The sequence below is a fragment of the Mesoplodon densirostris genome, chromosome 4 (genome assembly GCF_025265405.1).
Source record: "Mesoplodon densirostris isolate mMesDen1 chromosome 4, mMesDen1 primary haplotype, whole genome shotgun sequence".
Lineage (NCBI taxonomy): Eukaryota > Metazoa > Chordata > Mammalia > Artiodactyla > Ziphiidae > Mesoplodon > Mesoplodon densirostris.
This window is the reverse complement of record NC_082664.1, coordinates 88,956,135-88,971,897: the sequence shown is the minus strand read 5'-3', so window position 1 is coordinate 88,971,897 and position 15,763 is coordinate 88,956,135. Positions and strand designations below refer to the sequence as shown.

Here is a 15,763-nt window from a genome sequence, read left to right as displayed (position 1 = left end):
CTCAGCCACTGAAGTAATTATATCTGGAAGAACCCTCAGGAAACTTAAGCTCAGGGACTGGGAGGGCACTTACCTCAAAGCACATCCTTGACTTTTACCTCAGCCCAAGTTCAGAGGCTCTGCCTCCAGGCAAATTTAGGATAGTGTGGGATGAGGTTGGAAGGGACACCTTATCAGCCCCTTCCCATCTCTGTCATTCTCTATCCCTTCTTTATTAGACAGTTGAAGAGTTGTCAATCTTATATTCAGGGTCATGCAAAGAAAACTTCATTCCCCTCCCCAACCCCAGACTATCACCCCTAAGGCCCTTTCATACAGAAATTCAGGAGCCTCACTGCTGCCTGGGATGTAGTCTAGGAAACAGTGGGCCTGGGGAGGACAGAGGGAGGCACAGCCTCAGCATCCAACCTGAGAAGATCCTGCAGCAGTTCCCTCTGTGTGAGGCCGGAGGGGTGCACTGGAGGATCTAAGAGGATTGTTTCCGTAGTTCACAGCGGAATGTAAAATGACCTAACTCATAGTGGGATAATAGTTTCACCTAATGGTCTTCACTGTCTGAGGCCTGCTAGAGGCAGTTTCCAGAATGGAATGAATTCTGTTTAGCTACTCTTCCCATTTACGTTGAGCAATGGCCCTGAGTTTTTCAAATTAATTAAACTAGCGATAAATGTCTTAATAAACATCCACCTTGTAAAGCTACCTGATTACCCTTTTGAGGTTGTTTTTTTTTTTTTTTTTTTCACTTATTTTATCCTCACTTAAGAGAAGATGGACCTGGAGTGTGATTACTCTGGTCAGCTAAGAACAGAATCAGAGGCTCTGGGCACATAAAGGCATAAAGGGACACAAGGTCATTTACACAGAGGGAAACTGAGACTCAGAGAAAGAAATGACTTGCCCAAATTCTCTTGGTCTCAGAATTTGCCTTTCCTTACTCCCTCACGCCCCTCCTGCCCCAAACTCCCTGCTCAAAGCTGAACACAGAAGACTTTCCTCCCTGGCACGGAACATCCTCAGGGCACCTATCCCATACCCATCTACTTCCCCACCCACTGATGGAGGAACATCTGGATCCTCGCCCAGGAAAGAGAAAGGAGAAGGCTGGTCATGACCGCCAAGACGCAAGTCTGACTGAGAACCTTAAAGAGCACAGATACAGGAAGGAGGCAGAAGCAGGCAGGGGTCTCGGGCAGCCCCCAGCCCACCTGCTTCCTAGACGAGAGACCCTAGAGGCCAGGAGAGGAAATGTTCTGGAACAGACTCCCTGCCACTGATGGCAGAACTGGGGTGAGAAGGGAGCTCTTTCTCTGAATTAGGCTTGATGATACCTGCCAGCTTTATTTTCTGATGATGTAGCTCATGGCAAAAGGGCAGTGAATTTTCTGCTACTTAGCCATTGAAAGTAAATGGTGATTGGGGACTTGAACTTTCCAGCCAGAACTGGGCAGCTGCCCACTGTCATGAAAGGTAGAGTTTGAAAAATCTGGCAGGAAGGAGCAGAATTCCTCTGTAGTATTGAACCCACAAGCCTAGTGCTCTGAAGTTGGTACTCTTGGTACATGAGAACATGAAAACTGAATAAAAAGTGAGAGTTGTGGGACTTCCCTGGCGGTCCAGTGGTTGAGACTTCGCCTTCCAATGCAGCGGGTGCAGGTTCGATCCCTGGTCAGGGATCTAATATCCCACATGCCTCACGGCCAAAAAAAACCAAAGCATAAAACAGAAGCAGTATTGTAACAAATCCAATGAAGACTTTTTAAATGGTCCACATCAAAAAAAATCTTTAAAAAAATAAATAAACTGAGCACTTAAAAAAATAGTGAGAATTGTGCTGACAAAGCAGGAGCACAATTCTAGAGTGGTATTTGTCCTGGAGTTCAAATATCCACTTTTTCTCCCCCTTATCCCTGCAGTCCTTGCCCCGAGAGCTGCTAGTGACCAACAGGTGCTGGAGAAGGGTGGATCTAGTCCCATGATCCCCAGACCATCAGCATGGGCATCACCTTGATCTTGTTAAGCCCCATCCCAGACCCATTGGGCCAGATGCTCTGGGAGAGGAGCCCAGCATTCTGTTTTAACAACTATCCAGGTGATTCCAACGCAGGCTCCAGTTAGAACCACTGGTCCAGAGCATGGTATGGTTCTGAATTTGTTTATTAAGGAAACTATTTTCAAGAGAGCTTGCCTCCTACCTTACCTCCCCTCTCCATCCCCCTCCACCACTGGGACAGCTGCTATTGGGAGATCTGGGGTTTGCCCCATTGCTTTCCCGGGCCTCAGCATTTGTAAAATAAACCATCTTTCCACCACCTGCTTGGTTTCTGGCCCCAGATGTCTCACTCCTCTCCTGGGACTTCCAATTTTGTTGTTCCAGTGAGGTTGTCTCCACTTAAATGGTGGGAAGGGGGTCATTCATCAGTGTGGCTTTGTACCATCAGTGGGACCACAGACCAAGAGCCAGGCCCTGGACCCTGCCTCAGAGGCTTCTCTGCTCTGATGAGAGACTTTTCAAGGGAGGCCCTGGCTGTCCTTCTCAGGAGAAGCAATGAGAATGACCTGCCTGGTCCTAGCTAGGGACACCAGCATCTGTGAGTGACTGAGTGAGCTCTGAGGAACTTGGGACTGCAATCCAGGAGCTGTGAGCTCTGCTTGTTCGTACCTCCCCCTTTACCTGCCAGCAGGATGGGCAGTCACCTGTGGACTGCAGGGGGAAGAGTCTGAAGCTACAGTTCACTCTTGTAGCTTTAATGCCAAAGAGAACCAATTATGATTTTTGAAAGAGATCGGGGCTCTGGAGTAACTTAAATTCACTTTTCCAATTTTTTTTTCTTTTTATTCTAATTAATGCCAAGGCATTAAATGGTATGGTGGCCATTGGAACTGTGTCGTGTCTTATCCTCCACCTCACTCACTCCTTCCCTAGTGTTAGGAGCATGTCAAGAGTGTATCAGAGGAAGCTCTGCCTTTGTCCCCATGGAATTAAATACAGCTGCCAGGCCTCTGAGGGGTTTGGGTTGATGGCATATATTTGATATTTTATACTTTTCTTCTGACCTAGTCTGGGGAAAATAGCCTTGGGATATGGAGAAGATGCAAATCTGTGCCTTGAGAGCCCTGCGGGGCAGATTTCCAAAATAGTGGCCAACCCCATAAGCTCGGGGACACTGCACAGGTGGACGTGTAGCCAGGACCCACCTGAGCATTCTTGTCCAGGGAGGACTGGCTTCTGTTCCGTGAGTGCACAGCCTCATCGCTAAGGCCGTGTTATGTTCAAGTCCATTCAGCCTAAGGGAAGAAGAGGTCACAGGAGGCAGAGGAGGTTGGTAGGGAAAATACACAGGGTTTTTATGTATATTATGTCTCTTGTTTTGAGCCTCACAATAATCCTTTGAGAGATGCAGTGTTAATCTTGTTTTGTAGCTAAGGAAACAGAAGCTCCAAAGGATTAAGGGACAGGTCTGAGGTCACAAGCTGAGAAGTGGCAGAGCAGGGCCTTGACTCCAAGCCCAGGGTTCATCCTCAGTGAAGCTTCCCAGGGCCCTTACCCTCTCTGCTCTCTTTGCCTCCACGTCAACTCCAAGGGAACGTGAGTGACCTGATAGGGTAATTGAAAAGGAGACTGCACCAGGACTCAGAAATCCTGGCCTCTTCATTATGGGATGTGTCCAGCCTAGAACCCACCACATTTGTTGGTACTGGCCAATAAACAGTTTTCTGCTGAGGGGCAAGGAGACTGGGGGAAAGGCTGCAGGATTATGAGAACCAGTGAGGTTGCTGAGCTTGACATGGTGCTCCTGACCCTGGCCACCCAGGCCACTCCCCTTAACCCCAGAAATTCCCAGGCTTGACAAATAGCATGTGCATTTGCCCTTTGCAAAAAAAAAAAAGAAAAAGAAAAAGGCAATAAAATGTGTTGTCAAACTGTCTTTAGGGTTGGGTGCAAGGGGATGTCTATTGTATTTCCTTTTTAAGTAATTTATTTACTGAAGTATAGCTGATTTACAACAAATGTTGTGCTAATTTTCGCTGTGCAGCATAGAGATTCAGTTACACATATATACATTATTTTTCATATTCTTTTCCATTATGGTTTATCACAGGATCTTGACTATAGTTCCCTATGCTATACAGTAGAACCTTGTTGTTTATCCATTTTTATCCATTCTATATATAATAGTTGGCATCTGCTAATCCCAAACTCCCAGTCCTTCCCTCCCCCACCCCCCCCTGCCCCCAGCAACCACAAGTCTGTTCTCTATGTCTGTGAGTCTGTTCCTGTTTCGTAGATAAGTTCATTTGTGTCATATTTTAGATTCCACATATAAGTGATATCATATGGTATTTGTCTTTCTCTTTCTGACTTACTTCACTTAATATGATAATCTCTAGGTCTGTCCATGTTGCTGCAAATGGCCTTATTTCATTCTTTTTATGGGTGAGTAATATTCCGTGGTATATATGTAGCATATCTTCTTTATCCATTCATCTGTCAATGGACATTTAGGTTGTTTCATGTCTTGGCTATTGTGTATAGTGCTGCTGTGAACATAGGGGTGCATATATCTTTTTGAATTATGTTTTTTCTGGATATATGCCCAGGAGTGGGATTGCTGGATCACATAGCAACTCTATTTTTAGTTTTTTGAAGAACTTCCATACTCTTTTCCATAGTGGCTGCACCAGTTTACATTCCAAGGGGTTGTCTATTTGCCCCCAAATGCAATGCTGGGCTTTCTTTACAAATTATCTGAAGAAAGGTTGTAGGCATAGTTGTATGAGAGGATGTGTGTGTGCGTGTGTGTGTGTGTGTGAGAAAGAGAGAGAGAATATGAGCTTTACACAAATACAAAGTGTTTGAGTTTTTTTCTAACAAGCCTGGCTGAGTTTTCAGTAATTCTATAGCTGTGATATGACTAGTCCACTGAGGTATTCAGCACTGGCTAGAAAAATACAACCCAAATTTATTCAATCAATAGCAAGAAACAGTGACGCTTCTAAGAGTCACTTTACTGTAAAAGTGGCCTCACCATGAGAAAGATAGGTGAGTTTGCTTTCCTTCAGGCCCAGCTCAGGTTTTTTGTCCTTCTGGTAACTTCACCGGGTACAAGGAATCCACATAGGAATGGGGACGCCTTGGCTCTTGAAGCATCGTCACTGATATCTCAGTAAGTCTAGCCCTCTCGTTAGCCCTGCTCTTACAAGCGCTACGACAGCAGGTTTGAGGATCTGCTCAGAGGGTCTTAACTGCCCTTGTTGAGTCTGGCTTGGACCATCTGTGCTAACAGAACACGTAGTCCTCCCTGCCACTGACTTGCACACAGTGACCTCCACCTTCCAGACGGAATGTGTTTTGCCTGCCCCACGTGCATGTCCTCTGCCTACCACACCATGTGGCGCCAAGCTCAGCCAGTTCTGTGACCCAAGCAAGGACTGCCAACAGGGCTCCCTGAGGCCCCATGCCTGGCATCTGAACCTACAGATATCTATTTGCATCATGAAAAGCACCCAATTCCCTCAGTTTGCATGTAGAATGGCTGGTTATTGGTGCAAGAAGGTGATGCGTTTGTTAAGGACTAGCTGGGGCCAGTGGCTGCAGGAGTCTGGGTGACCACTGTTCCTCTCTCCCTCTGAACTCTGCCTTCCCTCCTCAGGGCCGGACCTCTCCCCCAGTAGCCACATGGCCACCTGGCTCCAGGGCAGCCTCCTGGTGCTACATTCTAGGTACCAAGTACCTGCATGGGCCCCATCATTCCCAGCCTAACTGCCGAGCTCTGGAGTCCATCTCCTCTGAGAGTAGGGAGCGAGGGCCTGCATGGGGCTAAGCTCTGGCCCTGCTGCACTGGGGGCAACCCGCTATACGGCACAGTACAGCTGCACTTCTCCCTGCAATTACCCTCCCTCATCTTCTACCAGAGCGAGCTGGCTGCCTTTTCTAGCCGCAGCCTCAGCAGTTCCTGGGCAGATTTTGTTGGTTTATGACTAAGCAAGAAAAGTGGGCTCCTGGGCCAGAAGCTCGGCAGGAGTTGTGTCCCTTCAAAGAAAATGTAAATTGGCATGGACGGTGCAGAGGCTAAGAACTCTGGGGCCCTGCGGTTAGCATTTAGCATTCGTGCCCCTCTCCTCCCTGAGCCTCAGAAAGCCAGGCCGCTTGTAGTGTGCGAACACAGGGGCAGGACTGCACCCCAGGGATGGATTCACACTTCTCAGCTCAGCGTACTCACGCCCTGGCCCTGAGAAGATGAGCTAATGTGGCTGTTCCTCTGTGACATTAAAATGCTTTTTGTTTTTTTTAATTTATTTATTTCTTTTTGGCTGCTTTGGGTCTTCGTTGCTGCGCACGGGCTTTCTCTAGTTGCAGCGAATGGGGGCTACTCTTTGTTGCGGTGCACAGGCTTCTCATTGCGGTGGCTTTTCTTGTTGGGGAGCACGGGCTCTAGGTGCGCAGGCTTGAGTAGTTGTGGCACATGGGCTCAGTAGTTGTGGCTCGTGGCTCTAGAGAGCAGGCTCAGTAGTTGTGGCATGCAGACTTAGTTGCTCCGCGGCATGTGGGATCTTCCCGGACCAGGGCTCAAACCCATGTCCCCTGCATGGGCAGGCGGATTCTTAACCACTGCGCCACCAGGGAAGTTCCGACATTAAAGTGCTTTTACACAGCATCTGCTCCTGAATCTGGCAGATGGCTGCGTGCACATGCCCTTATACGACACGGATAAGGAAAGCCAGGAAGTCTTTGACCCACAAGAAGTGTAAATATAAAGTTAAGACAGAATAGAGGCTGGGATGCCATCCCACCCCTAGGGTGCTGGGTACCTTGTCCCTCACTCTCGGGCCCCCGAGGACAACTTGTTCAGCTCTTGCTTCCTCCCCCAGCCACCCCCCATCCTGGCATGGCCTTTCCACACTCCCGGACTCTTGCGCTTTTGGAGGCCAGGTGCCCACCTCCTGCAACCCTCCACCTCCCCTCTGCCTTCTTGAAGGGCCGTGAAACCATGGCCAGCTCCCCTTTAACTGCATGTGGCCCAGGATCTGAGAAAGTTGTGATGGCTCGTGCCCTCTTCACGACTCAGGTAGCTTGCACTTATAATCTACCTGCCTCACAGGTAAGCTGGATTGAAGAAGGCCCAGTGAGTGGGGAGCTTTCTACATGTTAGCTCCTCTTACCTGGATGCACCACACCAGAGTCCCTGGGATTGACCCTGTGATGGGTTAAAAAAAAAAAAAGCGGTTCTCCTACCCAAGGGTATTGACTGTGAGGCAGAAAATGCAATTAACCTTGACTAGTTTAGGTCACTGGCCCAAGCCTGCTTACTGCTTGCTGTCTCAGCGCCTTCCCTAAAGAACAGACAAACCATAGAGAACTAGAACCAGGCCCTCCAGGAAGGAGCACCAATATGAATTCTCCTGACCTCTGAGTTTCAAAATGATTCTAAGGGGCTCACGAATCATTCTGGGCACCATATAGAGAGAATTAAAAGGATGCATGTGTACGCACTATTATTTTCAAGTGTGTGTAGGTGCTATTGTGGTTCATAAAATGTAAATGTATTTTTTAGATGGGTGTTTAGTACGTCATTGTGACCCACTAATGTCCTTGTGAAGAGAATAACCTCTGAGGTGTAGCTGGATTTGTGTGCTCCGCCTCGGCTCGCTTGTCCTGAAGATAAACGGCCTCAGGCTTGGAGCCCCGACTTTTTGACTAAACAGTAATCACCTGTCAGCGTGAGTGCCTGTTTCTCCAGTATAATCGATGGTACAACACTGAGCACACAACATGCGGGTTAGCATAGCAGCAGGGCAACCGCCAGCAAAGGGAAAAGGAGACAGAACTCGCTGGACTTTGCCGTCCCACCAAAAGAGAAAGCCGGCTGCCAGAGAATATTCCAGAAAGCCCCAACTTAAGGCAGGGAGACCACGGAGAGGGAATCCTAGGACATGGCTGGCATCTGGAAGTGCAAGGCCAGGAAGTTTTAAATTCCTAAACCCTAGGCCTTGCCAGAGGCTTGCTGTAGGAACCCACCAGGAGGGTCCAGCTGAATGTGACTTTCCCCCCAAAGACTGCCTGGGGCCACTCCACCAGCCACAGGAGCGGGTGCTCCAAGGGAGGGGCGATTGCAACTCTGTGTGAAAGGTGTCCCAGCGGCTCTCAGTAGATCCTGCCTTTGTGTTTCTTCTGGGGTTTTAAACTTCATGGGGTTCCGCTCTAAGGAGGGGCTCTGCTCCTACCTCTCTCCCTTCCTTCCCTCCAACCTTGGAGACACAGCAAGGGAAGATGCTTGTCTTCATTAGTCCCCACGAGAGCCTCGAGGCTCAAAACCATGCCTCCACCACGGGTAAGTGGGAACCTGAGGGAACTCTGACTTCCTGGTGGGGAGCAGGGGTTTCACCAGATGCTGAGAAATAATGATAAAAAGATCCTTTTTCACTGATAAAGGGAATGTACAATGGCATGTGCCTTTTTTTCTTTTTTTACAACTACCTGAAGAGAAAAACCATGCTTCCTTTTTCTTCCTGTGAAGTGGAAGAACTCTGAGGTTGGATCTGCTGAATTTAATGTTCTTACCAGCTAAGAGCCCTACAAGTGTATTTGAGCTGCCAACCCATGAGTATGAGTTGTTTTTGTGGAAGACATGGTTCTTTTTTTTTTTAACATCTTTATTGGAGTATAATTGCTTTAACACAATGGTGTGTTAGTTTCTGCTATATAACAAAGTGAATCAGCTATACATATACATACATCCCCATATCTCTTCCCTCTTGTGTCTCCCTCCCACCCTCCCTGTCCCACCCCTCTAGGTGGACACAGAGCACTGAGCTGATCTCCCTGTGCTGTGTGGCTGCTTCCCACTAGCTATCTATTTTACATTTGGTAGTGTATATACGTCCATGCCACTCCCTCACTTCATCCCAGCTTACCCTTCCCCCTCTCCATGTCCTCAAGTCCATTCTCTATGTCTGCGAGAAGACATGATTCTTATCAAAAGTCCATGTGATTTCTATCACAGAGGCGCAATTTCCCCATGGCTGCCCCAGGCTTCTGCTAATATGGCTGTTGTATGTAAGGAAGGGAACTTCTTCAGCTATTAAAACTCACACCAGGAGGGACAAATTAGGGGTATGGAATTAACAGATACAAAGTACTATTTATAAAATAGGTGAACAACAAGGATATACTCTATACCTCAGGGAATTATACCAATTATCTCGTAATAACCTGTAATAAAGTATAATCTGCAAAAATACTGAATCACTATGCTGTTTACCTGAAGCTAACATAATATGTAAATCAACTATACTTCAATAAAAAAAAAAAAACTCACCCCAGCTGATCACAGTGTAGTAGCCAGCTTGGTGCAAAGGACAATTTGTAGAGAAAAATATTCATAATATGCAACTGTCTCTTAGTATTCCATTTCAATTGCTTTGAGAGAGAGAACGGTACAGGACATGCTGCTTGAGACCGGGTTAAGCATATTTTCTCTGTTCCCAGAAGAACCTTAAAAATGACTTGAAACTCTTCCCACACTCTGGGGCATCAGTAAGGAAAGAGTTGACAGCCCCTGCCCACAGTGACAGTTGTTGATGGAGTCCTTTGAAAGACCTGGTTTGTGGCCCACTGCCCTGAAGTCCCAGTGTGATTCATAACAAGTCTCTGTTGTGAGAGTAGCTCTTGCTGATGGGAGACCGAAGGGTGTAAGAATGGGGCCAGTTGCCTCAAGGTTATGTTGTGGGCGGGAGTGTGAGGCCAGCAGAAGAGCAGGGGAGGTGCCCACATGGCACCACCTTCCTTAGTTGAGCTGTCCACTCACTCATCCTTCCAATCCTGCAAGCGTAAGCTTCTTAAGATACTTGCTGAGAGATTTGATCGCCTGCCCTAGTTCTCCTTGGAAAGTATAGGGTGAGCTGGCAGAAGGGATGGAGGTGAGGGGTAAACGGTCTTAAAGATCTCTCCATTCCAGGAACAGGGCCAGGTCCTTCTGTAATTACCCATGGCCTTGGGCCTTGTCATAGGTGAGATAGTTTGGATCTTATAAGACCACCTTGATTTGCATGCAGAATTAAACACACATCCCCCAGAGATGAGCATCTCAGCTGAGCTGCGGAGACCACTGGGGACAGGCCCAGAGGTGCTGTCTTGCAGAACTCCAGCTGTTCGGACACTTCCCTGCAAGTCATTCTCCCAGCTCATCAGAGATACCCAGGCAGGTCCCTGAGGAGAAGGTTATGGGTTTAGAAGTGGCCTAATTTCTTGACATTTTGTAAAACCTTTTAGCCACCCCTCCACCTTCTATCCGTTGATTCAACAAATAATTATTGAGGACACACCTGCCATATGCCAAGCCCTGTGCTAAATTCTGGGGTGGGGGGGCTCCTACCCTCATGAAAAGTATGGTGTAGAAAGGGAGCAGATGATAAATAAGTAAACAAATCAACACGATAATGACCGGCTGTTGTCAGTGCCATGAAGGAAATAAGCAGGATAAATAAATGAGATAGACAGTGACAGGGAGGGGCTGCTCTGTAGGGAAAGACCTCTCTGCAGCAAGGACATTTGAGTTGAGACCTCAAGGAGATGAAGAGCTGGAGGAAGGGCATCCCAGGCAGAGGGGATACAAAGACGCAGAGGCAGAAAAGCCTCGGCATGCTCAGGAACAGAGAGACGGTGGCCGGAGAGTGGTGAGAAGAATGATTTGGGGTGAGTTCAGAGAGGAGGCAGGAGCCAGGTCGTGTAGGGCCTTGGAGGCCACGGTCAGAGCTTGGATTTTATTCTGAGAGCAAGAGAAGCCCCTTGCTGACAGTGTTACACACAAGCGGCAACGTCATTAAAGATCACTGTGTGCTCGCTGCAGTTAAGAGCTATGAGGCATATCTATATGTGCTGCTGTAGAAAGAGTCACAAGATACCCTAGGTGGGGAAAAATCCCAAGAAGCAGAATACAGTATAAAATATGCTGCTAATGTCTTTTTTTTTTTTTTTGCGATACGCGGGCCTCTCACTGTTGTGGCCTCTCCCGTTGCGGAGCACAGGCTCCGGACGCACAGGCTCAGCGGCCATGGCTCACGGGCCCAGCCGCTCCGCGGCATGTGGGATCTTCCCGGACCGGGGCACGAACCGCGTCCCCCGCATCGGCAGGCGGACTCTCAACCACTGCGCCACCAGGGAAGCCCTGCTAATGTCTTTTTAAAACAGGAGATGTATATGTATACAGGCTTGCCGGTGTATAAAATAACCTCATTAAGGATACCCAAGAAGCTGGTGAGGGTTTGCTTCTGGGGATGGGGAACTGCAGCATAGGTAAAAGGGAGACTCTTCATAGTATTTTCTTTTGTATGTTTGAATATCTTACTATGTGCCTGTATTACTTATTCATTAAAAAAAGACAGTTTGTCTAAATTGCGGTCACCCTGGCCGCCATGTGGAGAAAGGGTGAGCACAGAAGCAGAGGACTGGCTAGTAGGCTCTGGCCATGGTCCAGTTGCGGGTGGTGGGGGCTTCACCTAGGGAGTTGGTGATGGGGATGGAGACAAGCAGGAGGGTTCATGATGCACTTTAGAGACAGAGCCAGCTGGACTTGGTGAGTTCCACACGACAGGCCAGAGGAAAGCTGTGTGCATTATAGGTGGGAACTGGGCCTACTTGACTCTGTCTGCCTTCTCTGACATCTTTGTGGATGGAAGGGTTCTTGGTCTCCTTCCAGGTGCTGAAAGCCTCAGAATTCCTGAGAATGTTGAATCCATCACACTATGGAGGACACAGTTATGGACATGTGCCCCTTTCACATCCTTATGCAACTGTTACAGACAATTTTTAATGACCAACAAAACAAAGTTATACTGAAGAAGCCCGCCCATTTCTCAACGGAGCTTGCTTTCTTTGCAGAGAGATGCCAAAGGCCAATACCTGTTTGACCTTCTTTGCCACCACCTGAATCTGCTTGAGAAAGACTATTTTGGGATTCGCTTTGTGGACCCTGATAAGCAGCGGGTAAGTCAATATTCAAAGCACAGATCGAGGAGAGGGTTGGTCAGTAAGCCTGAGGCCCTGAACTGTCTGTCACTCATGTTCAGAGTTTAGCCGCAGGAGTCGGGGACCAACCGGACCCTGCAGTTCGGTGTCACCTCTTCAGATCATATTGTGAGACCTGGAAGAAGACCCCGTAGCAGAGCTCAGCTGGAGTGGTCCATCATTTTTTAGATGCTGAAATGGCAGCCTCGAGAGCTGAAGTGATGTGCCCAAAGCTGCCCAGTTAGAGTCAGGGCAGCTGGGCAGGTGTTGTGGTCTCAGAGCCCAGGTCACAGGCTGAGGCTCTCCTGCCCCTCTCTAGTAAATGGGCTGATTCGCCTTGTTCTGCTTAGGAAGGGTCTCACCTAAGTGCCACAACAACCCAGTCTGGGCAGGACAGAGATGGAGCCAAACTGACGTGGGCTTTTCAGCCTTTGCAAATCCTGCAATTCTTGTTCTGCTCTACACAACGTGGGCGGCTCTACAGACACAAGGCATTGACAAGGACTGTGATATTCCGGACAGATACAGAAACAAGGCCCCTGACTACCCCTCCAGCTTCATCTCCCCGACTGTCTCCACCCTGCTGTGGCCCCGCCGGACCATACTGTGGCTCTCCACACACATCAGTCTTCTCTTCAGAGCCTTCACCTGTACAGTTCTCCTCTGGAACATCGCTTCCCCTTTCCTCACTTCTCTACTCTCCACACTTTCCTTCTGGCTAACTCCTTCTCACATGTAAGGTCTCAGCTTAGGCTTTGACTTCTTCCCGGAAGCCTTCCCTAACCCCTACTCTGACTGAGGGGCCCCCCTGATGTGTCCCCATGTGCCCTGTTCTACCCCTATTGGAGTAGAACTTATTACACCATGCTGGTATCACCTGTTTGATTACCTGTGTTCCTTGCAAAAATATGAGTTCCATGAGGGCGTGGACTTTATCTCATTCATCACTGTAACCCATGGAACTAGCACAGGGCCTAGAATGCAGTGGATGCTCAATAAATATCTGCTGAAGGAATGGTGAGTGGGTGAGTTAGTGGGTTATAGGGCCATGTTCCTGCCCTCCACTTGCCCAGCTACCCTTCAGGCCCACACCTGCAGTTCCTATAACTTCCGTCCATCAGCCCTTTGCTCCGTGTGGGGAGGTTCTCTCTGGCATCCCCACCGAAGTGGGAAAGTATGCAGAAGCGTTCAGGCCTCACTGCCTCCCTTCCCCACACCCACTGTCGTCTACCATCCTCCAAAAGCACTGTCACCACGAGCCCCAGCGGGCCCCCCTTTCGTGGGTCCACTCATTTTTTTCATAGCTCCAAACATGAGCTTCATCTCTGTCACCACTGGGGACCTTGGAGCCCTGGAGGGCGCAGCCTCCCAGCAGTGCCCAGGGCCACAGGTAACTCCCTCTCCAAGCCAGAATCAGGTGGTGTTATTTGTTTCATTCATTCATTTATTCATTGATTTATTAATTAATTATTTGGCTGCATCAGGTCTTCATCGCTGCTCCCAGGCTTTATCTAGTTGCAGCGAGCAGGGGCTACTCTTCGTTGCAGTGAGCAGGCTTCTCACTGCAGTGACTTCTTTTGTTGCGGAGCACAGGCTCTAGACACACGGGCTTCAGTAGTTGCAGCACATGGGCCCAGTAGTTGTGGCTCGCAGGCTTTAGAGCACAGACTCAGTAGTTGTGGCCCACGGGCCCAGCCGCTCCGCAGCATGTGGGATCTTCCCAGACCAGGGATCGAACACGCGTCCCCTGCATTGGCAGGCGGATTCTTAACCACTGCACCACCACAGAAGCCCCCAGGTGTTGTTTTGTTGTTTGATGCTCTGAGCCGTTGTGTCTCCAGGTCACATTTAGGGTTTTATGCTGAAGACTTGAGCTATAGGGAAGAAACCAAAGCCTGAATCTGTTTCCTTTGACAAGCCCTGCCCCACTTTGCTGCCGTGTTTCATTCCTCCTGGCTCAGCAGAATTTTGAGCGTCACCAGTGTTTGAGGAGTGTTGAGGTCAGCCTCTCACCCTATAAAGGCCCCACTGTCTTGTCATAAATACTATCCTTAGCTCTGGACGATAGTATAAGACCCCCCAAAGTGCCATGACACCAGGAAGCTACATGTCATCACATGCTCTAGGTGTCCGTTCACTCTGTAATGGTAGAGTCTTAGACGGTTTTTACAAAGGGATTTTGTTGTTGTAGTTTGTTTATTTTGGGCAGTCAGAGCTGTTTCTCCTTAAGAAGGAAGACCAGTTACCCCAAGGTCTCTTCATCTCCCAAAGACGGTGGCATATGAAGAAAAAAGGGTAAAATGTATCCTGTTCATTATTTTTTAGTTGGATCAGCATGTGCTTGAGGAGGATAAGAGAGTATGTTGAGATGACAAAGATTAAAAGCCAAAGGAGACAGAGAAAAATAAGGAAATGGGGAAACGGAGAAAGAAACTTTCATGGAGTGACTCCTTTGTGCCAGGCTCCACGCTGGGCATAAACCTAGATCTTTCAGCCAGTGGACGTTGAGTGATGAAGTGTATCAGGCACGAAGCTAAGAGGTTCACATGTGCTATTTGATCCTTAACACGAATGAGATGAGTATCCACAGTTATACCATCCATTCTCCAGATGAGTGGACGGTCTCGGACAAGTTATGTACCTTGCCCAAGGCAAGTGGCAAAGCCTGTCTCCTGCTCAGACCTGCCTGATGCCAGAGCCTGTGTGGTTTCTGGGGGTTCCATGCTGAATTCATAGCCTATAGCCTCTAAAGTGACATGATTCTGTGCTTTTATTGAGGGTTTAAGGAGAGCAGGGAGGCTTGAGAGGGTCCTTGAGAGCTGTGGGGAAATGGACCTGTAAAGAATTGTCCTAGATCTACTGATCACAATAGAGATGGAGGAGGTGAGCTCCCTGCCTGCCCCAGACCTCTTCCCCTGAGCGCCAGGGCGGCAGAGCCCATTGCTCACATCCATCCCATCATCGCTTGCTCTGCAGGGGTCTCCATGGGGTCTGGGATTTCTCTGGTCCCTCCTGGAGGAGCTGCCCTCACTCCCCTCCCCTGTTCCTGACTCAGGCCCTGGTCTCAGACTATTCTCACCCTCTCCTTCAAGCCCCCAGAGTCTGAAGGTTGGACCACCTTGGCTCCTTCACCCACATGCAGGAGGAAGCTCCGCCCTCTGAACCTTCTTTTTACTCTTCTCCTGATCCCTCCTCCCCAACCCAGTGTTATCAATTTGCTAGTGATTCTGGGACCCAGATGTAGGCAGACAGCTGCAAAAGGTAACTCTGGCCATCACCATATTTGGGGGATCCTGTCAAGATTTCTCTACCAGACCCTCTCTTGGACAAGCGTTCCACCCTCTTTCCACCTGCTCCTGGTCTCCTCCAGCCTCACTCCTTTCTGGAGCTCTCACTCCAGTACAAACTAAAGTCTTCTCTCCAGCTATTGCCAAGGGGAATAGCCTTTTGTCATTCAGCCTCTCTGCCTTCTGCTGATAATGGATCTATCATCGCACTTAGCTTCCTTCTATCTTCGTTTATTTATTTTAATCTATCGGTCCAGTGCCTCAGGGCATTTAGTTTTCTGAGTCCCCGACACTTGCTGTGCTCTTCTCACTGTCCACAATTCTGGTGTGCTCCGCACAGACAGGCCTCCTCCGCCTTCATAGGCATGGTCTGGAACCCCAGTTGTTTCCATGCAGTTTCATCTCCTGCCTTTGCTTCCCTGTGAAGCCAAGCCGCAGTGGGCCGTGTAATGTGAGAAGGACCTCTTAAACC

At 48.7% G+C, this 15,763-nt stretch overlaps 1 protein-coding gene across 4 annotated transcripts in view; it reads left to right on the top strand.

The window, feature by feature from the left end:
• FRMD5 (FERM domain containing 5) overlaps window positions 1-15,763 on the top strand; it is a 361,067-nt gene that overhangs the window by 299,449 nt on the left and 45,855 nt on the right. For all 4 annotated transcript variants that reach the window (XM_060098328.1, XM_060098327.1, XM_060098326.1 and 1 more), the window contains exon 2: window positions 11,879-11,983. In XM_060098328.1, coding sequence (XP_059954311.1) covers window positions 11,879-11,983 — 105 coding nt within the window. The remainder of the gene's footprint in view (window positions 1-11,878; window positions 11,984-15,763) is intronic.